This window comes from Moschus berezovskii, chromosome 14, assembly GCF_049115385.1.
Source record: "Moschus berezovskii isolate FMDL1 chromosome 14, NW_MosBer_1.0, whole genome shotgun sequence".
In the NCBI taxonomy this organism is placed as follows: Eukaryota; Metazoa; Chordata; class Mammalia; order Artiodactyla; family Moschidae; genus Moschus; species Moschus berezovskii.
Genome location: NC_142473.1, coordinates 71,363,799 through 71,389,144, shown reverse-complemented (window position 1 = coordinate 71,389,144; position 25,346 = coordinate 71,363,799). Strand labels below are relative to the sequence as shown.

The window sequence follows — 25,346 nt, the reverse complement described above, 5'->3', positions numbered from 1 at the left end:
AAATTACAATGGAAAAAAAGAAATTTACTTAAAAATTTAAAAATTTTTAAATTTAAAAATTTTAAAAATTACAATGGAAAAAAAGAATTTGATCCAGGTAAAGTGCCAAGCATAATACCTAGTACTTAATAAATGTTAACAGCTTATCAATAAGGGAAGGTCAAACCCTCTCATGATTATTAAAGAATATTAGAACCTAAGAAAAACTGAAACATATTTAGAGATTTTAAGACTAAAATTTTGAGACAATCAAAAGACTAGACCACAACCTGATTATAAAGTCACAGGTATGGCCATTTGTCCAGAACATTCAGACACATAATATTCTACCGAAGGGGGAATTTCATTCAAATATTAACAAGTATGAAGGGAAAAAGGCAGGTTGAGTTGACACAGGGTTTTGTTTTGTTTTCAAATATATGTTGAAAGAACAATAAAAGGCTAAAAGCATGAAGAACTGGAAGGGAAATGAGAACGGCATAAGGAAAACAAGAACACATCAAAATCAGAAACAAAATCTTTGATCTAAACATGTTTCAGTATATAAACATGGCAGTGCGTAGAAAGCTGTTATCACGTGATAATACAGAGACTGATCAAATCCTTAGGAATCTGGATCCCAGGTATCTGAAGAATGAAATGAGAGAATGAAAAGCAAAGTCTTATTTAAGAGTTAATCATACAATTACAGTAGATTCATTTCAGTTTCCAAAGCATCTTAAGCTGAAATTGGTAAAACTGGCAAGCTTAATGGAAATTAATCATTCACTCTGAAGCACACACAAAAGAAGACAATAATGGGGGGTGTGTGTGTGTGATGATGAGGGCTTGAGAACACAAACTATGTCTTGAATGACTTTGGATTCAGACAATAAGAGACTCAGAGGATTGTTGAAAGAATGAATGCATGAATGCATTAACAGAAAATCAAATATAATTATTTAATTAGTGACATCTGTGTTTCTGTAACCTAAACAATGACAGAAACATAACAAGGAGGAAGAAGCATTTTTTTCCTTTAGACACACAGCCTGGTATCAATTAATTACATTCACAAAGAAAAGGAAATACCAAAGATTGAAAGTCAGTCTCTTATCTTTATCCACAATAATGTCAAAAATATAATAATGTCTTCACTGATAATGAACAAACTCAAAATCTGCACGCTAATTTTCTAATACAAATCTTAAACTTGGTCTTAACCTTCTTGAGCTGAAGAATTCAATTATAAATATATGCTTAAAATTAATAAGCAATATGTCTCTTTAAATATTTTGGTAAAACACAGGATTTATCATCAAATATGCACCATGATTATAAAAACCAGAGCTGCTTTAAAAAAAAAAACAACTGCAAAACATAGTCAACATAAATGTACTGGAGCGAGAATTATGCTACAATATTAATAGTTTCCAACTGTTTTCCAAGCACCTGAAGCAGTAATGTGAATTTCTTCAAAAAGGTTCTAGTTTAATTTTTTCCAGGGAAATATTTTTAATAGGATTACTGACCCTTTTAACACTCTTGGAAAGAAAATGAATCTCATAAGCATTCTGGCATATAACTATTATAAAAATAAATAGAAGAGTCAATCAGTGAAAGCATACATGGTGATAACTACTTTAACACAGAAAAGATTCCACTTCATATTAGCAAGACAACCAAATACACTAAGACAAATGAAGGGCTGGAAAGGAGGAGAAAACTCTGAAGAAAAAGCTTTCATATCTTCCTTCAAACAACTGACTACATTGACTGTGGTCAATTCTGTTGGCTATCATTCAACTCTTAGGCATGACCCTAAGTCCTATGTGGTTTTTCAGAGGTATTTAAAAGTTTCAGGGGAAGAAAGGACACTGAGTGATTTAAGACATATTTTTGCACTCACAGCTCTTGTGCTGTAGGAGGAATTTTTTCAGGTCATTAGTTTATAATGTGAACTGGCACCTAAGGATATTTTGAAAGGGAAAAAACTAGTGTGCTTGGAGATGCAGTTTATGTAACTTGCGTCATCATTTATTTCAGCTCAATTTGGGGCCTAAACTGAACTCAAAATGAAGTCACCACATCTGCAACAGATTCTCTGGGCATGGAATGAGCACACAGAAATCTGCAAACAGAACAGACTCCTTACCCGGAAAAACAAAAACAGTGCAACCTCCTTAAAATATCCAAGTCCTTGCAAGAAGTTCTTACACTTTCAGTGTACAAAAATAAAGTCAGCCTTACAAGTAAGTTCTAAAATAATCTGGGTTATCAAAATGCCACTGGCATACCAAAATGCATGAATTCTGCCAGTTTTACCCTTGTTTCCACAGCCTAACCCAGCCACTCACACTACCATGGGTCTGGAAAACGTGGAACTAAACCATTAGGCTCAGAGAAAGCAAGCATCTTCCTAAATCAATGGGCATACGACAAATGGTGATTTGACCATTATCGAGATTAATTTGATCCACATATGATACCAAAATAGATCATTCTCAGCCCCAACTTAACAAAGTATTTCCTAAATTCTTTATTTCCCTTAAGAGTAAACAAAACAGATAGATATTCCCACTACCTTGTACAATAAAAGAAACAGGTTAGAATCTCTTTTCCTTTTCTTCATTATAACTTCACTTCTTTTACATTTGTTAAGGACACATGAATTATGACTTCAATTCATGGAACTGAGGATCCTGAGATTATCACAACCTAAGAGATTATGGAACTCCCTATTTTCAATCTTGGGTACACATTAGAATCACCACAGTAACTTTTTAAAAGGTCTATATTCCCAGGCCCCATTAGGGCCCTGGAGATGAGTCCATCATGCATCTAAGTCAACAGTCTCCCAAAGGTGGAGTCAAACCCAAAAAGGACCAAGGTTAAGAGCAAGCTAATGGCAGTCAAAACAGAACTCAAAGCCTACAGGAGCCAGGGACGTGAAGGAAGCAGGCAGAATATGCACATGGTTTTAGGGTGTGTGAGAGCCAGAGAGTGTCACACTAGTGAGGTCACAGGGCATGGGCGCCTGAACTCTAGCTGATATTGCCATCAGGGAAATAAGAGGTAACCCATCTTCCCTCACTTAATCAGAAAAAAGAGAAAATCAAGATTTTTGTGTAAAATTTCCAACTTTTAAATGTTGGCTCAATAAAACAATAACAATACTGTATGACGTAACCAAACACATTACAAAACACAGAGCACAGGTTTGGCCTTTAGGGCTTCATTGATCACTTCTGATCTAAAGGGTGGTTTCCATTCTACAGAAACCACAGCATCCTATGAGCACAATAACAACAATAATAATACCTAGCCTTCATTAAGCATTTACAAGCTAGCCACTATGCTAAGAGGTATACATGGATTATCTCAATTAGCCTTCATCAACCTTTACGGTACTCTGAATATCCCCCCTTTACTCAAGTGACTTCCCCTCAAGCCAGAAAGTGGCGATCCCAGAATCCAAACGTGTGGTGTGACTTCATATCCTACATGGTGCTGGATTTCTTCAATGTTTTCAGTATGCTCTTAAAAACCTGAACTCTTTGCACTTGTATTTTTTCAAAACTAAAACAAAGGGATTATACTATATGATTCTCAGGTCCTTTTTAGTTCTCAAATTCAATGGCTCAGACTCCATAATACAACTCTTGGCTGTATAAAAAAATTAGTATTTATATACATCAGTTGTAAATGCCTTGATGAGAATTACCTGATCAAAACAATGGAATGAATGAATGCTCATTCAATAGTCTTTCTGAAAAGACAGCAAAGACATAAAATCATAATAAAATTTGTTATCTCTACTGGGCTTCCCTGATGGCTCAGTTGGTAAAGAATCCACCTGCAATGTGGGTTACCTAGGTTCGATCCCTGGGTTAGGAAGATCCCCTGGAGGAGGACATGGGGAGGATATACTCCAGCATCCTTGCCTGGAGAATCCCCAGGGACAGAGGAGCCTGGGGGGCTACAGAACTGGACACAACTGAGCAACTTTCACTTCACTACTGTTATAGAAAGTTTACTTTTCCATCTTACCTTTTGAAAGATGAGTGAACGTTCTCAGAAATTCTTCATATGTTTGCTCATGACAATTAACAAACTTATCCAAGACTTCTTCAATTAGCCGATCTTCATCCATCATCTCCAATTCTGGTGTCTGGGCAGGCATTCCTATTCATAAGGCCACTTTAGCTACAAGACCAAGAAAAACATAATCCACAGGGAGTTGTGAAGTACCAGCCTCTCTTGAAAATACTTGAAAAAGACGGGTAGATGGAAGAACACCAAGTCCCCAAAAGGACAAATCGAGACAGTTATTAGAGAGACATACCCTAGTTTAAGAGACCAGAGTTTTATTCATATATTGATTGAAGAATTGTTAACTATCCCAATCTTATTTTTGCTTCAGTTTCCTGGTTACCATCTTCTTAATTCACAGGAATATCATCATAGTTACATAACTAGAAACTCAAAATCTTTCAAGGTGAGATAAACCAACCACCCATCCAAAGACAACAGCAACAGTTGCTAATATTTGTTACTTACTGAGCACCTATTAGGTACCAGGTACCCTCATGCGACAAATTGACTCATTGGAAAAGACTCTGATGCTGGGAGGGATTGGGGGCGGGAGGAGATGGGGATGACAGAGAATGAGATGGCTGGATGACATCACCGACTCGATGGACATGAGTTTGGGTGAACTCCGGGAATTGGTGATGAACAGGGAGGCCTGGCGTGCTGTGATTCATGGGGTCGCAAAGAGTCGGACACGACTGAGCGACTGAACGGAACGGAACTGAACGGAACCATTCGTTAACTTCATAACAAAATCTAGCTCAGATTAGAGCTAGCAAGCAGAAACATCAGTTCTAGAAGTGTGACCCTAGAACCCATGCCCCTAAGTACTTCACTGTGTTTCTCTATCCATTGCTTGACATACACACACCCTCTCCATACTCTGGTACTGGCCAAACTGTTGACTTGTCTGTGCTTTAACACATCCAGATGCTGGAAACCCTTTATGTTCCAAAGAAGTCTTTGGACAGCTCTATTAAAGCCTCCTTCTAAAACAGCCAAAATCTGTCTCCGTGTTTCCTACCCCAAACTGGTCCTGGGCCCCTGGATGGGACTGAACCATTTCAATTCTTTTCATACATGATATCTTTTCAAATATTTGAGCAAGCCTATCCTGTCCTTTCTCAATATTCTTATTTTATCCACTTACACAAATTTCATTTTCAAAACTCAGCTCAGAATTCAGCTTGTCTCTGAAGGCTTTAGCTTTCCATCTCCCATCACCACAAGAGCACATCATAATTTCTGCGCTGCTTCTCTACGCTGTATTCCACTGATCCCATTGTATTGTAAAGAGTTGTACACATTTCCGTGTCTTCTATGTCTTTCTTCTCCTGGAGCCCGTGAGAGAAAGGGTCCGTATCTTTTCATAGCTCAGGACGTGGCACACAGTTGGCGGTCCGTTGATCTCAAGCTAAAATTACTCATTTGAGCAGGTACTACTGTCATATATTGTTAGAAGTTGGCCAGAAACTCTATGAAACCTACCCAGTCACTGTATCTGTACCTTACGTGACATGGCTTTGAATCCTTTCACCCTTCTGATCAATCTACCTGGAAAAGATTTCACACTGTCTGCATCCCTTTAAAATGTCATCTAGAAATGAAGACAAGACTCCAGGTACAGTCTGGAGACAGTGAGATTTGACTAACTCTCATATTCTAAATATCTCACTCCAACTTCATGCAAAGATCATGTTCGCGTACTAGTGGCCCCTTTACATTGTCAGATCATTGACTGCTTCGCTAACTAAATGCCTGTCAGCTGAGACAATACCTCAATCCTTGCAGAGTTTGAACTTTGTTTTTAGTTGTGATATTTCACCTTGTTAAATTCCGTTCATTCTGTATGAAATACGAGTCTTACACAGCTTTGGGAAAAATTACTATCTACAGAAAGCAGAAGAATAATGACAGCCTAAATAGCCAGTGTGATTCATAGGAGGGGTTCTCCGATACTATATAAATTCCGTGGTTCTTCTATTTTTCCTGAATAAAAGTGAACATCTGGTGTCTGTTATTAACTTTATTATTTGATGTTTACCAAAAAGTTCAGGAGAAACAAACCAAAAATATATTCAAAAGATGATACCCAAACTCACTTAGTGGCAAGACCCAACCTGAATTAACATGAAGGTGTTTGTGGATTTTATTTATTCTATATAAATAGCATAACGATTTATGTTTCCCTGGAAAAAAATACTAATTGGCTTGCTTTTGAGGTGCTTTTCCAGACCCCATTGGAGATTTTCTGTATTAATAATATGTGGCCTTTGCCCTGATTACTTTTCTAAACTCCAAAAAACTTTTGAATTCTGAAAGACAACTGACCCCAAGAGTTTTAAATAGTAAGTATGAAGCTACAGGGACCTCTCAAGATTGCTGTAAGGGTTAGATGAATATACAGGGGGCCTCAGGAAATGTCAGCCATGAGGGTGACGCCAGCAGATCAGTCTTAGTACTCTGTCCCTGTTTACAGGAAGACCTGCGTTGACTGTGATCCCTTTGTCTTTGAAGGTACTATTACCCAAAGATCAATCAAAAGAATTCATGATGCGTTACAACCCTAGATAAAACATGATATTGTAGCAGTCCAAGTGAAAATAAAAAATCTAGCTACGGAAATGGCAACCCACTCCAGGGTTCTTGCCTGGAGAATCCCAGGGACAGAGGAGCCTGGTGGGCTGCCGCCTATGGGGTCGCACAGAGTCGGACACGACTGAAGCAACTTAGCAGCAGCAGCAGCTGCAGCAGCTATGCACCAACCCAACATGAAAGAAACAATTTGTACCTGAAAATTAGGTATAGGAAAAAGCACCAGTTACAGTTTATGCAAATTTACCTATAATACTGCAGGCTTCAGCAACCCATAGTTTACTAAATTATGCTTGCAATTGCAAGCTAATAAATAATGATAAATTCAAAGGTGGTTATTATTTAACTATCAGTCGGACAAATACTTAATTACCAAAATGTTAATGTCAATCTGCTTTTCCAGAAGTGGATCCCAGCAAAATTCCAGCACTGTATTATAGCAACCTCTTCCTCAAGCCATCTCAGGTAATCTACTTCTGCAGACAAATATCAAACAGAAGCAGCCAGGTTGTATTGCTGTAAATGCCTTCCGGTGGATGCTTTGAGAGTCATAATAGGAATTCCTTTAAACATGCTTTCCAATTCTCAAATTGGTATATTTTGAGTATTTAATACATCTCAGTTTTACTAAAGGCAGACAATTAACAGGCTGTGCACAGCACAAATTCAAAATCTTTCAATGTCTTTAATTTTATTCCTGTGGTTATCACAATACAGTAACTGTATAGAATTTTAAAGACTTTTGCAAAATCCAGTTTTACAAGCTGTCATGATTTAAAGAGTTTAACCCACCTTCAAATTTAGAACTTTCCTTATCTATGAAAATACAAATAACCTCATGTTAAAAGTCCTCAGAGACTGACAGAGCAGATAATCATTTACCAGACAGTCAAGTGGTTTATGCAAATCCTAGTGGTTTTCTAGAAGGAAGCATTGCTTTTTCAGTTACCATTAACATTAGTTTGTGTTTTTACCATGAAGTATTTTTCTAAAAGAAAAAAGGAAGAGAGAGAGATATATTTGCCTGGATAACAGGATTCTTTGATTTGGTTTTTTTGTCTTAAAGCTTAAAGCTCCACATAAAAGACCCAGAACATATTGAGACGATAAGTAAACGGATAACAACATCCACTTTCACAATCACAGCCTCCAGAAGGAACCACTGGGAGGATGTATCGCTCTGCTTGGACTACTAAACACCACAAAAGACCACAAGCTTTCTTAGGAACAGGATTCTCTTTTACTGAGTCCCTGGGAGCTAGCAAAAGAACCACACCATCTTCCTGGAGTCCCGCTTTCTTACTATCACATAACAAAACTAACGACCACTCAAGCCAGGTAGTGTCACCTGCTCTCTGAAAGAACACATAACACATCCAGGCTGGTACTGAACCCAAGTTTGCTCACGGCCAGAAAGACCCATACTTGAGAGACAAGTATTGGTAAAAAAAAAAGTTAAAGCTGCTTTATTTAGGAGGCCAGTGACCACGGGAGATGGTAGGCTAATGTTCTAAGATCATTTCCAAGTTGCTGGCTAGGAGACCAAGGTTTTCAAGGGGAGTTTCAGGGATGTACCAGTAGGGGTTGACATGCAGAACGGCAGTCAGCTTCAATAATCATCTCCAAACTGGTCTAGTTAATGTCATCCTCATTGCTGCTGCTGCTAAGTGGCTTCAGTCGTGTCCGACTCTGTGCAACCCCATAGCCGGCAGCCCACCAGGCTCCCCCGACCATGGGATTCTCCAGGCAAGAACACTGGAGTGGGTTGCCATTTCCTTCTCCAATGCATGAAAGGAAAAGTGAAAGTGAAGTTGCTCAGTCATGTCCGACTCTTAGCGACCCCATGGACTGCAGCCTACCAGGCTCCTCCATCCATGGGATTTTCCAGGCAAGAGTACTGGAGTGGGATGCCATTGCCTTCTCCGGTCATCCTCATTAGGTGCTCATTAACTTTCTACTCAGGGTCATTCCATTCCCATGTCCTTGAGGTTGGTTTCAGAAATTCTTAAGCAAGCGAGATTAGTTCTCATTCTCTCCTCGTCAGCTTGTCATTATCTAGGCAGCTCTGAGGCGTGCCAGGGCCAGCAGGAAAGGAAAATGCCCATGAACTTGAAAATCTGTGCTGTTCAAGATGGATCAGCTCATGCCCTGGCTATAAGTCCCCACTGTCAATCCTTCATTCCATTTCTATGGAACAGGGGCAAAGGTCTTTCTTTCTTTCTAGGAGAAAGCAAAAGCAATGGTTGGGACATTTTGTTATATACTTAGAGCCTTCATGATGGTTTAGGAGTTTCCGTTTTTAATTGACTCTCCCTGAGTCATCAATTTCAGGTCCACTTGGGGCCAGCTGGTTGAACCCACAGGACATTATCTCAACAGTTAAGGGTCATAAATTAAGACGCTGGTTTAAGCTAACAATAGAAAAAAATTATGCTGGGCCCTTTTTTCCTTTGTTTGTAGACTCCCTCACTTCTTTAGATAGTACCTGTTTGAATCTGCTCTTTGGAGCTCAGGGAAGGTTTAGGAGACTAAAGCCTTTTTACAAACAAGAGGCAAGCAGAGGACACAGAGTAGGGATTGGGGGGTGATCGGTCCTGGGAAGGTCCCTGTAAAGGGTCCCACTTCTTTACAGACATTATTATAAAATAAGGTATATGGAACTATCACCACTGATGTAGCATTTCTTTGATACTTATCTTCAGATCCCTGCCTCATGTGACTTACTTAAAACACATTTGTCAGAGACGAGAGCAAGAAGCCTTAAGAAATAAGTCACCCTGAGCTAGTAACCTTTCAAAACATACAATCTGCTTTCTAACAGCACAGAAAGGTATATGCCTACAAAACCATGGGTTTTTTGTTTTGTTTTTTTGCTGTTGTTGTTAACTGTGAGGCTTACTGCTGGTACTTGAAAGTAATAAATAACACATTTTTAAAGAGTTTTGCAGGGACTATCAAAGCACAGTGTCTCAAATGCTCATAGTTCTGCTCAAGCAGTTCCTGCAGTATGAAAGGTGAAATGGGATATTTTACAAAGAATTCACAAAGCCTGAGGAAGGAAAATGTCAACCTTGGTGTTGCACAGGCGAGGTCTCTTTTTATACTTTGGAAAATGAACAAATCTCAAAAGACCAAATTACACAGTAAGGGTACAGATTGATTTACATGATAGAAGAGACCCGGTATGACTGACAGCCTCTGCCTTGACTGAACAACAACTATTTTGCATCCTGTAATATTTTCATGTTGTTTAGATCATATTAAGGAGAATGAAATTCAGTGACAGAAATTGGCACAGATTCTCAGAGTTGAGAGAAACCTAAAGGTCATCTAGTTCAATCACAGAACACATATAAATGAATCTGGAAAAGAAACTGTAAGTGAGGTTTTTGTCAACTAATGACTCTAATGCTGAGCAGCATTACGTGGTTCTCATGAACAGTAATGAGATGTTCTTGATTATGATTTTTAATGCATAGATGAAGTCATCAGGAAATTAAGCAATAAGCAGCAATCTCACTCAGGTTGGGTGTATTCATGTGTCTAACTACAACTACGTTCTTTATCCCAATAACATACAAAACATATTGAGGCAAAATGCACACACACACACACACACACGCATATATATCATTTGTTTTAGACATTTACCAATACAAACAAGAAAACAAAGGAAAAGAGGAAGACATAAATACAAAACTTCTTATGAAATAGAGGAGGATCTAAATTCCTTTACAGTTTTTTATCTGGGTGATAAACACATACATTCTGGCATCAAAGAATACACAACACTTCAAGTTACAAGCTTCTCCCAACAAGCCTTTTCTAATACTTTAAAACGCATGGAATTCTCCATTATCACCAAAAAAGCTGACAGTATAAGCCTCTAGATTTCCATATAGATTCCCCTTGGTACAGCCCTCTGCAGTGAATATTAAAGAAAGCCTTTGGAAGGAGGCAGGAGAGGCCTGGGGATAACTGCTAACTACAAAGCTTTAGAAGAGGGGCTTCCCAGGTGGTTCAGTGGTAAAGAACCCGCCTGCCAATGCAGGTTCAATCCATGGGCTGGGAAGATCCCCTGCAGAAGGAAATGGCAACCCACTCCAGTATTCTTGCCTGGAAAATTCCATGGACAGAGCAGGCTACGTCCATGGGGTCACAAAAGAGTCAGACACGGCTTAGCGACTAAACAACAACAAAGCTTTAGGAGAGAAAAGCTGCGTATCGTCATCTGTACAGAGGTCTCAGAAGTTGTCACATCTTTGCTATATTTTCTCCTTGACAAAAATCGCATCTTCAGGAAAAGAGAAAGAGAAGACACCCAGTAAAAGTTTACCAAGAATGTTGGAACTCATGTGTGTTGATGGTTGTCCTCCTGCAGAAAGCTCTAGAGTGGGAATAATACTAATCTATAAAATTACATGTTTAAGCAGAAAGTTTCCTCTTGAAAAATTTGCTTCCCTTTCCTGATCATCCATCCAAGTTACCGTAATGGGGTATCTTGAGGCTATCATTTATTAAGACTTGTTCATCAACAGGTTGTATAAAATCAATTTTATTTCCCCAAAACACACTCTTCCTCCAAACTGCTCAAGTCAATCCAGAAATGTCTACATTGACTCACTGAGGCGGGTCAACTATTAAGACTGTTTTCAATTACACAGTATTTAATTCCATTAAACAAAAATGCAAACAGTTAAGTATTCAGAACTGCCCTCTCCTTACTTACTCCTTATTTTTTTTTTAAAAAAAGCAAATTACCTGTGGACATGGAAGCTGAAAGATGTACCCATAAGACAAATTTTAGAAAATCCATTGTTTTTGAAAGCAAAAAAATTACTTTTCCATTACCATTTTTGTTTCTTAATTTGCTTTTTTGAAAAATTTAAGTCAATCACCTACCTTCACCTCCTAACAAAACTACAAACATATTAACTGACCTCTAGACTAGTACACTTTATCAAGAAAAATGTACAATACGCATATTTCAATCTTACTCAAAACTCATCTCCTAGCCTCAGAAATGTGATCATCTACCTCAATGAGTTACCGACAATCATAGTGAGTATTTCAGTGAACATTTTTTCAGTTCAGTTCAGTCGCTCAGTCGTGTCCGACTCTTCGCGACCCCATGAATCACAGCACGCCAGGCCTCCCTGTCCATCACCAACTCCCACAGTTCACTCAAACTCATGTCCACAGAGTCGGTGATGCCATCCAGCCATCTCATTCTCGGTCGTCCCCTTCTTCTCCCGCCCCCAACCTTTCCAGCATCAGAGTCTTTTCCAGTGAGTTTCAAGGCCCCTGATAAACCTGTGGATCCAAACAGGCAGGAGAGTTTCTAAGTCAACTTTAGAGCTCTATACTCACACAATAAGGTTTCAATCATAAAAAAGTTATTAGCTCAATTGTAATCCCGCCTTCCCATGGGACACAATGTCCAACTATTGCTCATTTTATCTGTATTGCATGACAGCTGTGGCACAAAAGCATCAACTCTCAATTAAAGTCATCTCTTTGTCTGGCTTCCCAGCCTGGGGGCCACGTGCACAGCACACAGCACTTCCACAAAACCAGAAAGCCTGCTTTAAAGCAACACCTGCACAGTCAGTTAGGAGCAGGTGCAGACCCACCAGACTAAATCAACTCTGATTTTAGGAATTCATTTCAAAAAGTGTTTCAAAATGCCAGATGGTGCAAATAATATCGACCTTTTCATCCGACATTCTCTTAAAAAGAAATAAGATTTTAAAGCTGTATTTCTCAGCTATTTTTGATTCTAAATTCCTATGACCGTGGAATAACAAATGGGCCTTAAGGAGTAATACAGTGATTCCCTAACTTCCAATTTCCCTCAGCATTTTATTTGCAATTTTGCTTTGGTGTACACAACATAACACACACATACCCCTATGGAAAAACCAATTTCTTTTTGTCAGCATGGTTTCTATACACAAAGGTAGAAATTAAGAAACATAAATTCCCTCCTTCTCTAAGAATAAAAATTTTAAGTGCATTTTCTTCCTGGTACAACACTGTAAATCACCTCTGAAATGTTGCTCCATTTTATTCTACAATTAGGAGTCAGTCCTCCTTAAAAATCAGAGAACATTCTGGTCAGGTGGCTGCATTTAATTCATCACTTTAAATAAAAAATGACAAGTCACTTGTCATGTTCTTCTCTTGACAATCCATCATACTAACTGTAGATTGCTTCCGTCTATATGTTTCCTTTTCCTTCCTCTTTTCGCCTCTTTGCTAGTTTCAGTTGTGGCTTCTATCGTGGGATTCATTCAACAAGTCAGTCATCTCCCTTTCCCATACTATTTATATTATTTCCTGAAAAAAAATCAGCCACTTATTTAAAAAAGTAAAAACTGTCTATGCCTGTTTGAATGCTACAAAAAGCTGCCATCGACCTTATTTCAAGCACTTGCTAACCCGTTGGACAATAATGTCATTTAAGTTGTTTTTTCATTTATAAAAGGGGATGGAAATGCTCGACAGGTGCCTATATTTCTTGGGAAAAACTGTCTTGAGTTCACAAAACTGTGCTCCTCCCTGCCCACCTCAGCTCACCATGCACACACACTCCTGCAGCTGTGTTAACCTTTCAAGTTATTGAACTTTTCTAGCCTTAAGTAGCTTGACTGTAGATATAAAGGGACAGGATTTGAAGTTGTCTTCCATCTCTGACGTTCTATTTTTCTCCAACTATGTTTCCTTTTTATTCAATTACTATGACAGAATATCCCATTACTAAGTCTTCTATCTCCTCTGTGGAATAAAGATTATTTTACTCTGTAATGACACTGACTTGTATTCTTTATTTGCCCACTGTCTTTGAATTTAAGGTAGAAGAAATACACATATCTCACTATGAATTTGACTCTGCCCCTATAATTGTGATTTCTTCGTGAACTTTTAAGAAAGGGTGACTACTTCCTACTATCATGCAAGCTCCTTAAGGCAAGACCTGTGTCTGTGATATTTTTTTTTCCTAATCCTCCACAGTGGAGGTACACAGTGGATGCTGGATACTCTGTACACACTGGATGCTGGATAAATATTGTTCATGACTTCACATTTAGCTTCTGTGCTAGGGTTTTGATAGGCTGGGGACAATGAACCCACTCAGCGACCACCTGTTCTCTGGTGTTCTGTTCTGTTCCGTCTCTCAGTCGTGTCCGACTCTATGCGACCCCGTGGACTGTAGCCTACCAGGCTTCTCCATCCATGGGATTCTCCAGGCAAGAATACTGGAGTGGGTTACCGTTTCCTTCTCCAGGGGATCTTCCTGACCCAGGGATTGAACCCGGGTCTCCCACATTGGAGGCAGAAGCTTTAACCTCTGAGCCACCAGGGAAGCCCCTCTCTGGTGTTAGTAGAATGCAAAGGCTAAAACACTTACCTAAACCTACCCCTGGGTTCTGTGTTGCATTTATTACTTTATATTTATTGTGGAGATATCCAATATATCAATTAGATGAGAGCTGTCACTGATGCTGGGATTTCAAGTGCCATAATCATTATACAACACCATGAAGAGGTTAGGGAAATAACCCAGTGCTCTTTTGCAGAGAAAAAAACTCACTGTGGGAGTAACCAGAAGAGATGATGGCACTTTTCTAAAGAATGGAGCAACATTTCAAATGATGAAAATCAGCCAAACAACTGAGCTACTTGCTCGGTTTTTAAAAGGTCAACCCTGAAAACGCATCCTAAAATTTTTCAAAAAATGAACATCTTCACTTTTACAAATAAATGTATGTCACCATCATCATTAGACAGATTTAGTGAGTACACCGTCTATAACAGACACTTCAGATCCGTCCATCCTCCCAATAAGGTAGGTTATCACCCCTGTTTTAGAGATAAGGACTGAAGATCAAAAAGGCCATTCAGCTAGTAAGTGGCAGAACTCAGACTCAAACCCAAATCTATCTACCTCGAATCACCACATTCTATCATCTAAGCCACACAGAACCTGATTAAATTACCAACAACACTGAATGGTCTGACAGATTGCATTATATTCACCTAATGGAATTTTAGGCAAGTATTAAAAATTATAAAGGTGGAAATAAACATTTCATAGTATATATGAAATAACATTACATCAAAAAGACAAAACACAATTTAAATACATTCTTACCATAATTATTAATGTATGTACACCTGTATAAAAATTAGAACACAAAGAAAAAATTTTATGGTTAGGAAATGGTATATATTTTTCTTGAGGAAACAGTTTTTAATGAATTGTTTTAAAATTAAGTCAGCTACAGTAATCAAGGCAGTGTGGTATTGGTGAAAGAATACACAAATAGATCAATGGAACCGAACAGAGAACCCAGGAAAGAGCCACATAAGTAGAGCTAACTGATCTTTGACAGAGGAGCAAGAGCAACACAACAGAAAAAACAGTCTTTTCAACAAAGGGTTCTGGAACAACTGGACATCCACAAGCAAAACCAGGAATCTAGGCTTATTAATAAAATGGATCACTGAACAGAGAGTAAACCACAAAATTATGAAACTCCTAGAAGTTTTATATCAGAAGAAAACCTAGATGACCTTGGGTATGGCAATGGGTTTTTAGATACAACACTAAAGGCATGATCCATGAAAAATATAATTGATAAGCTAAACTTCACCAAAATTAAAGACTTATGCTCATCAAAAAACACAGACAAGAGAATGAAAAGAAAAGCCATATGATGGGAGAAAATACTTGCAAAAAACACATCTGATAAAGAACTGCTATCCAAAATATACAAAGAACTCTTAAGAGGCAACAACGAGAAGACAAATAACCTGACTAAAAAATAGGCCAAACACCTTAGTAGACACTTCACTAAAGAAGACGTACAGATTACAAGCAAATGAAGAGATGTTCACATCGTGTCATTAGGGAAGTGCAAAATTAAAACAGTGAGATACTACACACCTATCAGTATCGCCAAGATTCAGAATGTTGACCACACCAACTGCTGGTGAGGATGTAAGCAACATGAACTCTCACTCACTGCTAGTGGGTATACAAAATCATAAAGACAGTTTTGAGGCTTCTTACAAAACTAAACACACTCTTACCATGTGATTCACTAACACCACTCCTTGGTATTCACCCAAAGGACTTGAAAACTTATGTCCACACAGAAACCTGCACATGGATGTTTATAGCAGCTTTATTCATAACTGCCAAAATCTGAAAGCAACCAAGGTGTCCTTTGGTAGGAAAACAGATTAATTGTGGATATCCAGGCAATGAAACATTCAGAGCTAAAAAGAAATGAGCTACCAAGTCATAAAAAGACATGGAGGAAACTTAAATGCATGTTAACTCAGTGAAAGAAGCCAATCTGAAAACTATATGACATCGTGAAATATGCAAAAGCATGGAAACAATAAAGATTAGTGGTTTCAGGGGTTGAGGAAAGGGAGCAATGAGTAGGCGAAGAGAGAACTTTTAGGGCAGTGAAATACCCTGCACGATCCTATAATGATAAGATACATGCCATTTTACATTTGTCCAACCCTCTGAATGTACAACACCAACAGTGAATGTTAACATAAACTCTGAACTTCGAGTGGTACTAATGTGTCAGTGTGGGCTTCCTTAGTGGCTCAGTGGGTAAAGAATCCACCTGTAAAGCGGGAGATCTGGGTTCGGTTCCTGAGTTGGGAAGATCCCCTGGAGGAAGGCATGGCAATCCATTCCAGTATTCTTGCCTTGAGAATCCCCATGGAAAAAGGAGCCTGGTGGGCTGCAGTCCATGGGGTTGCAAATAGTTGGTCACAACTGAGGGACTAAGCACAGCACAATGTGTCAACGCAGGTTCATCTATTTTAACAAATGTTCTCTCTGGCGGGAGGTACTGATAACAAGAGGCTATGACTGAGTAGGCGTACCAGGTATATGGGAAACTCTACTTTTCACACAATTTTGCTGCAAACCTGAAACTGCTCTAAGAAATAGTTTATCTTAAAAAATTAAGCCAGCTTTTACATCTGTTCTGAGCCCTTTGGTTTATTCTTCCTTTGACTGTGAAACTTTGGAGTAGGGATGGGGGAGGCTACCATCACAGTTTTTAAGACCACTGTGGAATATTTTCCTTGGCGGAACATTTATTTAATCTTTTTGCGACAATCTTTTGAGGTAAATATTTCTATCCCCATTTCAGAGAAGAGGAAACAGAGGCTTAAGGAGTAAGATGACTCCACCTGGAAAACAGCAAAGGTGGCAGAGAAAACCAGGGCCACTTGACTCTAAAGCCCATTTTCTTAATCACCCAGTTGTACAATCCTACACAGCAGTTGCCTTATACAAAGTTGGTGGTTCAATTCAGTTCAGTTCAGTCGCTCAGTCATGTCTGACTCTTTGCGACCCCATGAATCACAGCACGCCAGGCCTCCCTGTCCATCACCAACTCCCAGAGTTCACTCAAACTCATGTCCATTGAGTCGGTGATGCCATCCAGCCATCTCATTCTCTGTCGTCCCCGTCTCCTCCCACCCCCAATCCCTCCTAGCATCAGACTCTTTTCCAGTGAGTCAACTCGTCGGGCCTCCCATAAACAGAACTCCTTTTGAGCCTTGCATTAAAGAAAACAAGACCACTCAAAATCACTGACACTGGTAATAGTAGTTTCTGTTTTAGGAAAAATAACTTCCCATTTGAATTATGATAGTATTTATTTGTTGCTGTTTAGTCACTAAGTCGTGTCTGACTGTTTGCGAACCCTTAGACTGTAGCCCACCAGGCTCTTTTGTCCATGGGACAAAATTTGTCCAGGCCAGTACTGGAGTGGGTTGCCATTTCCTTCTCCAGGGGATATTCCCAACTAGGGGATCAAACCCATGTCTCCTGCTTGGCTTGGCAGGTGGGTTCTTTACCACGGAGCCACCTGGGAAGCCCCAGTATTTATTTAAATCATATTAATTTTTCTAAAATGTTTTTAATAAATCAGGTTTCTACCAGGGCTTTTTTTTTCTGTCTTTACAGAAGAATAGTAGATCAGGTTTTCATTGCTCACCAGTAAGGAAACAGTTAAATCTTGAGGGTACACCCTGGTGGATATCTCCCTCAACCATCTAAAGAAAAAAAAAGTCACAGTCAGTTACTCCCCTTAGATCTGCGTTCACTGGGACATCTGCAGGCACACATACATGCTCTGTTTACCATCATCCTTCTGCAGGCCACAGTCAGAGTCAGCAGTCAGTGAATCTTCCCCAAGTGCTGACATTTAATACCGGGTTTAGCGGCAAAGATTGAGAGAGGGCTGAGCAGACCCCTGGCCTTCAGGTAGGTCCAATAACTTCATTTCTACTGGAGCTAAAACCTAGGAGCTTACGCTTGTCAACTTTTAGGGACCCTTCAGCTATATGTTAGTTCCAGTTGGACTGGGAGTCCAGATAGGGAACGGATGATGTAGAATTTGGAGAGAAAGGGGCTTTCTGGTCTCAGGCTGAAAAATAGATTTTATTCCTGTGGCATCCGATTTGACATATTAATCTTAGGGCATAAATGCTTGTCTGGTACAAGGGTCAGAAGGAAGACCCAATCCTGGCTCCACTGTCAGCAAAAAAGAAATCAAACAATGTGTGTCTCAAGCCTGATTAACTGTGCAAGATAGGGTTAATTCACACACTGAAAAGGCTGCAGTTACATGAGGTTACCTGCTATTTTGGAGCAATCAGGGAAACGTAGGCAACGCTGATGAGTAAGATTTAATGCTTCTGAGTACAGTAGCTTTCTTTGGAAGAGAAAAAAAGTCAGTTCAGACACAGGGAACTACAAACCCAGACCTCACACCATCAGCCTTCTTTTGATTCTCAACCATGCCCTAGCTTCACAGTGAATAAGTGAAAAGCTCCCTGCTGAGGGATGTTAGCATGGGGTTGGGAAACTTGTATAAATTTATTGGTCCCATATTTCGTCTTTTAAAAAGAATCTTTAATGTGTTGACTTTGAAAGTTCCTTCAATCGAAGAACAGCGTCTTCTTTTTCAAACCCTGCCTGTTTTTATCTGGCCTACTTAAAGAGAACCACTTCAGTAGATTATTTTAGTTATAGTATCACCTTTTAAAAACTCATTTAAAAACAGAGATGGGACAAAGAGAGTCACATTGAAACCGTGGAAAATGTACCATAGTCTACTCCCGTGAAGACATATTTAAGTTAGTAAAGCAAAATTGCAAAATCTAAACTACATGGCAAAATAAAGTGAAAACACTTTCAATGTTCTTGTTCATTCTTTAAATACATAAGTCATCTGGCCATGGTTTAAAATATGTAACCTAAAAATTAAAAACACAAATGCTTTGTGTCACAAGAAGAGGTAATTCATCTTAACAGTCATCAACTTTACCACTATTTTTAGGGCCCTGTAATTATGGGGTGAGCCAAGAGCAGGACATCAAAGGGAAAACAGGTCAGGAATCTTTGGGGACCCAAAAAAGCTATACAAAGAGGTAGTATTCCTCATGTCTTGCTGAAGAAAATGTTTCTGCTTAATCTACAATAACCATGTTTTCCTTTATGAGAAGTCAAAATCCCTGTGAACTTTATTTGTAACCAATTTTTCGTTAGTAACCTCTTTTTTTTAATGAGAACACATTGTATAGCACAGAGAACTCTACTTAAGGCACTGTGGGGACCTGAATGAGAAGGAAGTCCAAAAGGGAGGGGATATATGTATATGCGTGGCAGTTTCATTTTTGTGGTACAGGAGAAACTAACACAACTTTGCAAAGCAATTATACTCCAATAAAAATTAATTTAAAATTCAAAATCCCCATGAACTTTAAAATGAAGCCAATAGGCTACAGTCAAACTTTCTGTTTAAAAGGAAGCACTCTTGGTGTATGGTCACTCCTTGGGATCTGGGACCCATTACTTCTGCACAGCGGGCTTTCTAGCCCAGTCAGTACTGTGTGAAGCCCAGTCTTCCCTGGTGTTTACAACAAGCAGGCGCTGGCGCTGGTGCTCCCTCAACCCCAGAGTGGGCAACTCTGAAAATCATCTGCGCATCATGCTGAGTGTAATCACTGCTGGTTTTCCTTTACTAAACTGAGTCCCAACAATATTTCCTTTCAGTTCCGATGGAGAGCATTTTCTTAGTTGCACAGATGCCTTCTTTCGCGTATACCTAGATAGGCCACAAGTAAGTAAAATATTTGCCCAGGTTATTTCATAAGCAAGGCAAGTTGCTGAACCTACAAACCACCATGTCTGAGGAAGAAAGAGGCTTGCTTCATAACCTTAGGCATAATCTTTCTCATTCACCAGTTCCTCGTTTGCTTTAATAACCCACAAGATGATTATTAAAATATCACACTTTGAATCTCCCAAGCTAAAAATAACTAGAAGAGAATAATTAGCAATTAACTAGATCTGATCTTCAAAGCCCCACCAAAGCTGCATTAGACTGACCATAGATTCCGAATGGCCCAAGGAAACTTTGCAGGGGGAATAAAATAAATTAGAGCATCAAATAATGTTTGCTGTGTGGTGTGCTATGCTCAGTCACTAAGTCCTATCCAACTCTTTGCAACCCCATAGACTGCAGCCCCCCCAGGCTCCCGGACTAGTACATGGAATTTTCCAGGCAAGAATGCTGGAGTGGGTTGTCATTTCCTTCTCCAGGGGATCTTCCTGACCCAAGGATCAAACCTGTGTCTCCTGCATTGGCAGGCTAATGTTTATTCAATACTTCTTATGTACCAGCATATATAATCACATATGTGCTATGTGATTTACGTGTGTCATCCCATTTACTCAAAAACAACTCAATGAATAGATACTAATACTATCCCTACTTCACAGATAAGAAAAGAGAGGAAATAAACTTGGCCAAGACAGTTAAACAGCAAATACGTGTTTCAGCCCAAATTTGGACTCAGACAATCTAACTTTAGAGTCTGCATATTTAATCAGGAGTTAGTGGAAGGGAACAAGAAGAATGAAATATTCCCTGTTACTTAAATTGAGCTTACCACCAACACCTCTGTCCTATGCATGCAGTCGTGTCCAACTCTTTGTGCCCCCGTGGACTACAGGCCCACCAGGCTCCTCTATGGGATTTCCCAAGCAAGAATACTTGAGTTGGTTGCCATTTCCTCCTCCAGAGGATCTTCCCAATCCAGGGATCAAACCCACATCTCCTGCATCGCAGGCAGATTCTTTACCACTCAGCCACCTGGGAAGCCCCTTCTGTTGTATCAGTTCAGTTCAGTCACTCAGTCATGTCTGACTCTTCGTGACCCCATGGACTGTAGCACGCCAGGCCTCCCTGTCCATCACCAACTCCTAGAGTTCACTCAAACTCATGTCCATCAACTTGGTGATGCCATCCAGCCATCTCATCCTCTGTCGTCCCCTTCTCCTGCTTTCAATCTTTCTCGGTATCAGGGTCTTTTTCAATGAGTCAGTTCTTCGCATCAGGTGCCCAAAGCACTGTAGCTTCCGCTTCAGCATCATTCCTTCCAATGAATACTCAAGACTGATTTTCTTTAGGACTGACTCTTGCATATGTTTATTCAATTCTCACCAGTCTAAAAAATTATCAAGCTACACCCACTAACCAGATTCTCAGACCTTGCTGCTGCTGCTAAGTCACTTCAGTCGTGTCCGACTCTGTGTGACCCCATAGACGGCAGCCCACCAGGCTCCCCCGTCCCTGGGATTCTCCAGGCAAGAACACTGGAGTGGGTTGCCATTTCCTTCTCCAATGTGTGAAAATGAAAAGTGAAAGTGAAAAGTGAAAGTGAAGTCGCTCAGTCGTGTCTGACCCTTAGCGACCCCACAGACTGCAGCCTACCAGGCTCCTCCATCCATGGGATTTTCTAGGCAAGAGTACTGGAGTGGCTTGCCATTGCCTTCTCAGACCTTAAAACCCTTCTAATCAGCTAACTATGCATTAACAACCTTACTTTTTATAAGTTCAAATATAATCATCACAACTAGGACTTACAGTGTACAAAGCCCTGTTCTAAGTGCTTTGCATGTATTAACTTACTAATCACAACTTACATCAACCCGTGAGGTAGGTGAAATCATCATTTTACAGATGAGGAAACTAGACACAGGTTAAATTACTTGCCCAAGGTAACATAGGAAGTGACAGAGCCAGGATTTGAATCCAGGGAGTCAACTTTCAGAGTCCATCCTCTTAGCTGTTTTTGAAACATTAACAGTTTATTCTTAGAAGTCAAGGAATCTACTTTTTTTGTTTCCTTTAATTTAGGAATTTAGTCTGCAAACAGGGAGTGTATTTCACATAAAGCCTCCTGATATCTCTTCAAGGTAGGTAATAATTTTTTTAATTAATCAAGCTTACTTCATCTGATAAATATCTTTTTAAAAATCACACAAATATTTCATTCTGTATAATTCTGGTACCTCTTTTCTTAACGCTTGCTTACAACAGAATTACTAAAGAATTACTTCGAGGTTCTGGAACAGGAAAGGGATCTGAAATAATGGCCACTAACTCTCATTTTCTTATCCAAAAAGAGGGAGGAGGGAGGGAGGGGAATAGGCAGGGGAGAGAAGACGTGTTGGAAAACTTCTCTGCTTCCCTAAAAGAAGTCTAAAACCGAAGCAAGAGCAGCTGAGAAAACAAACAGCCTTTGGCGAGGTATTCGCTAAAGTCTAATTACCATATTTCCATGACTACATACAGGAATGGTAAACACCAATATCAGGTAAATTATCCCCAGCACGCTGGGTATTCAGAGACTAATCTTTTGCTTCTGCAAAACAGTCACAGCTCTGTACTCTCGGTGCCCCCTTCAAACTCCCGCCCCAGCAACCTCAGGATGCCCAAGTGTGCAATTTTGAGTCCAAGTTCCAAAGCGTCCCAGCAGGAGTCCGTGAGGACACCTCGGCCAGGAGTCTCTTCAGGCGGCGGTTTCCAGGCAACCCCACTCCGGCCAGAAGCAGCAGTGCTTCCTACCCGGTCATCTGTTTATGAGTCGCCCGGAGAGGCTCCAACAACACCCGGGCCGGGGTAGCCTGACGCCCCTCCTGGTACGCAACTTTCCCATATCCCGGATGTTAGGTGTAAATCAGCCATTCTCACCTCCCATTCCCTAGTTTTCTGTCTTGGCTAGCAGCTAGTCACTTCGCATTTTTGGCGTCTTTACTCAGCGAAACTTGTCTCCTGGAGAAGCAACTATTGGAGCCACACGTCCCACAGAGAACGGATTCCTGGGAAATGTAGTTCTTTCTGCAGACAAGTGGTGAATCTTTAAGGGAAAATGACTACAATTCCCAGAAATCAAAGGGACGGTTCAGTTCAGTTCAGTCGCTCAGTCGTGTCCGACTCTTTGCGACCCCATGAATCACAGGACGCCAGGCCTCCCTGCCCATCACCAACTCCCGGGGTTCACTCAAACTCATGTCCATCGAGTTGGTGATGCCATCCATCCATCTTATTCTCTGTCGTCCCCGTCTCCTCCTGCCCCCAATCCCTCCCAGCATCAGAGTCTTTTCCATGTCTAAAACAGTTCCCAGCTGCTACGATTGTTTTAAGCAAAAAGGTTCTGTGTCTCTTTGCTTGTCTATCCGCCTGAATTTTTGCTGTTCCACTGCAAACTTATGGGACAATTCTTTATTTTTAACATGCTTTTTGCATGTGAGGGAATCTACACATAATGATTTTATATGAAGAGATGAAGTAAGTAAAGAAAGTTTGTTTTTTTCTGTAATTCTTTCAGATAAAAGATCTATCCACCGTCAGAGAATATGTCACTACAGATGGTAACAGTCGGTAATAGCATAGCCTTGATTCAACCAGGCTTCTCATTAATGAATTTTGATGGACAAGTTTTCTTCTTTGGCCAAAAAGGCTGGCCCAAGAGGTCTTGCCCCACTGGAGTTTTCCATTTTGAGGTAAAGCATAATCATCTCAAACTGAAGCCTGCAGTTTTCTCTAAGGATTCCTGCTACCTTCCTCCTCTTCGATACCCAGCCACTTGCACATTCAGCGGCAACTTGGAGTCTGAAAAGCATCAGTACCTCATCCATGGAGGAAAAACGCCAAACAATGAGCTTTCAGATAAGATTTATGTGATGTCTGTTGTTTGCAAGAACAACAAAAAAGTTACCTTTCGCTGCACAGAGAAGGACTTGGTAGGAGATGTTCCTGAAGGCAGATATGGTCATTCCATTGATGTAGTGTATAGTCGAGGGAAAAGGGTGGGTGTTCTCTTTGGAGGACGGTCATACATACCTTCTGCCCAAAGAACCACAGAAAAATGGAACAGTGTAGCTGACTGCCTGCCCCATGTCTTCTTGGTGGATTTTGAATTTGGGTGCTCTACGTCATACATTCTTCCAGAACTTCAAGATGGACTATCTTTTCATGTCTCCATTGCCAGAAATGATACCGTTTATATTTTAGGAGGCCATTCACTTGCCAATAACATCCGCCCTGCCAATCTGTACAGAATAAGGGTTGATCTCCCCCTGGGTAGCCCAGCTGTGGAATGCACAGTCTTGCCAGGAGGAATCTCTGTCTCCAGCGCAATCCTGACTCAAATAAGCAATGATGAATTTGTTATTGTTGGTGGCTATCAGCTTGAAAATCAAAAAAGAATGCTCTGCAACATCATCTCTTTCAAGGATAACAAGATAGACATTCATGAGATGGAAACCCCAGATTGGACCCCAGATATTAAGCACAGCAAGATATGGTTTGGAAGCAACATGGGAAATGGAACTGTTTTCCTCGGCATACCAGGAGACAATAAACAGGCTGTTTCAGAAGCATTTTACTTCTATACGTTGAAATGTGCTGAAGACGATGTGAACGAAGATCAGAAAACTTTCACGAGTAGTCAGACGTCAACAGAAGACGCAGGGGACTCCACTCCCTTCGAAGACTCAGAAGAATTTTGCTTCAGTGCAGAAGCAAACAGTTTTGATGGTGATGATGAATTTGACACCTACAATGAAGATGATGAGGAAGATGAGTCTGAGACAGGCTACTGGATTACATGCTGCCCTACTTGTGATGTGGATATCAATACTTGGGTACCGTTTTATTCAACTGAGCTCAACAAACCTGCCATGATCTATTGCTCTCATGGAGATGGACACTGGGTCCATGCCCAGTGTATGGATCTGGCAGAACGCACACTCATCCAACTATCAGAAGGAAGCAATAAATATTACTGCAAGGAGCATGTGGAGATAGCAAGAGCACTGCAAACGCCCAAAAGAGTTCAATCATTAAAAAAGCCTCCACTGAGATCCCTCCACAAAAAGGGTTCTGGGAAAATTATTACTCCTGCCAAGAAATCCTTTCTTAGAAGATTGTTTGATTAGTTCCATGAAAGCCTTTCAGATTCAAGTGCATCAAAATTTTAAACTTATTTTAAAGAATCGTAACAATGATAAAATTTATCTTCGTACTTTTGTTTATTGAAGACATCTAATGTTTTCATTTAGCTATATGAGTAAAGTACTAGGGGAAACTGCTTATAATGCCATACTGAATACAGTCATTGTGTTTAGACCTATGCAGCACCTATAACCTGTATTTTGAAAATATTTTATGCAAAGTTATATTCAATGGAATTTATGATCTGAATTTTTATTCAAGGAATCTTAAACAGAGAAGTAGTAATAATAATCAAGGTATGCTTACATCCTTTATAGGACTTTTGGT

General features: G+C 40.0%; 2 protein-coding genes across 8 annotated transcripts in view; one reads left to right on the top strand and one right to left on the bottom strand.

Annotated features, from left to right (window-relative positions):
• The window catches only part of IFTAP (intraflagellar transport associated protein), a 69,458-nt gene extending 46,581 nt beyond the window's left edge, over positions 1 to 22,877 (bottom strand). For 6 of the 7 annotated variants that reach the window (XM_088843256.1, XM_088843257.1, XM_088843259.1 and 3 more), the window contains exons 1-2: positions 22,755 to 22,877; positions 4,030 to 4,185 (exon numbers count right to left, since the gene is read on the bottom strand). In XM_088843256.1, the coding sequence (XP_088699382.1) occupies positions 4,030 to 4,162 (133 nt within the window). In that variant the 5' untranslated portion in view covers positions 4,163 to 4,185; positions 22,755 to 22,877. Of the gene's footprint in view, positions 1 to 4,029; positions 4,186 to 17,705; positions 17,764 to 22,754 lie in introns of all 7 variants that reach the window. The other variant, XM_055423856.2, reaches the window with a different exon arrangement.
• Positions 22,878 to 23,419: 542 nt separating this feature from the next.
• RAG2 (recombination activating 2) lies at positions 23,420 to 25,144 on the top strand. The gene has a single exon (XM_055422705.2). The coding sequence runs from the start codon at positions 23,420 to 23,422 to the stop codon at positions 25,001 to 25,003; it is 1,584 nt and encodes a 527-aa protein (XP_055278680.2). The 3' UTR covers positions 25,004 to 25,144.
• The last annotated feature ends 202 nt before the right edge of the window (positions 25,145 to 25,346 follow it).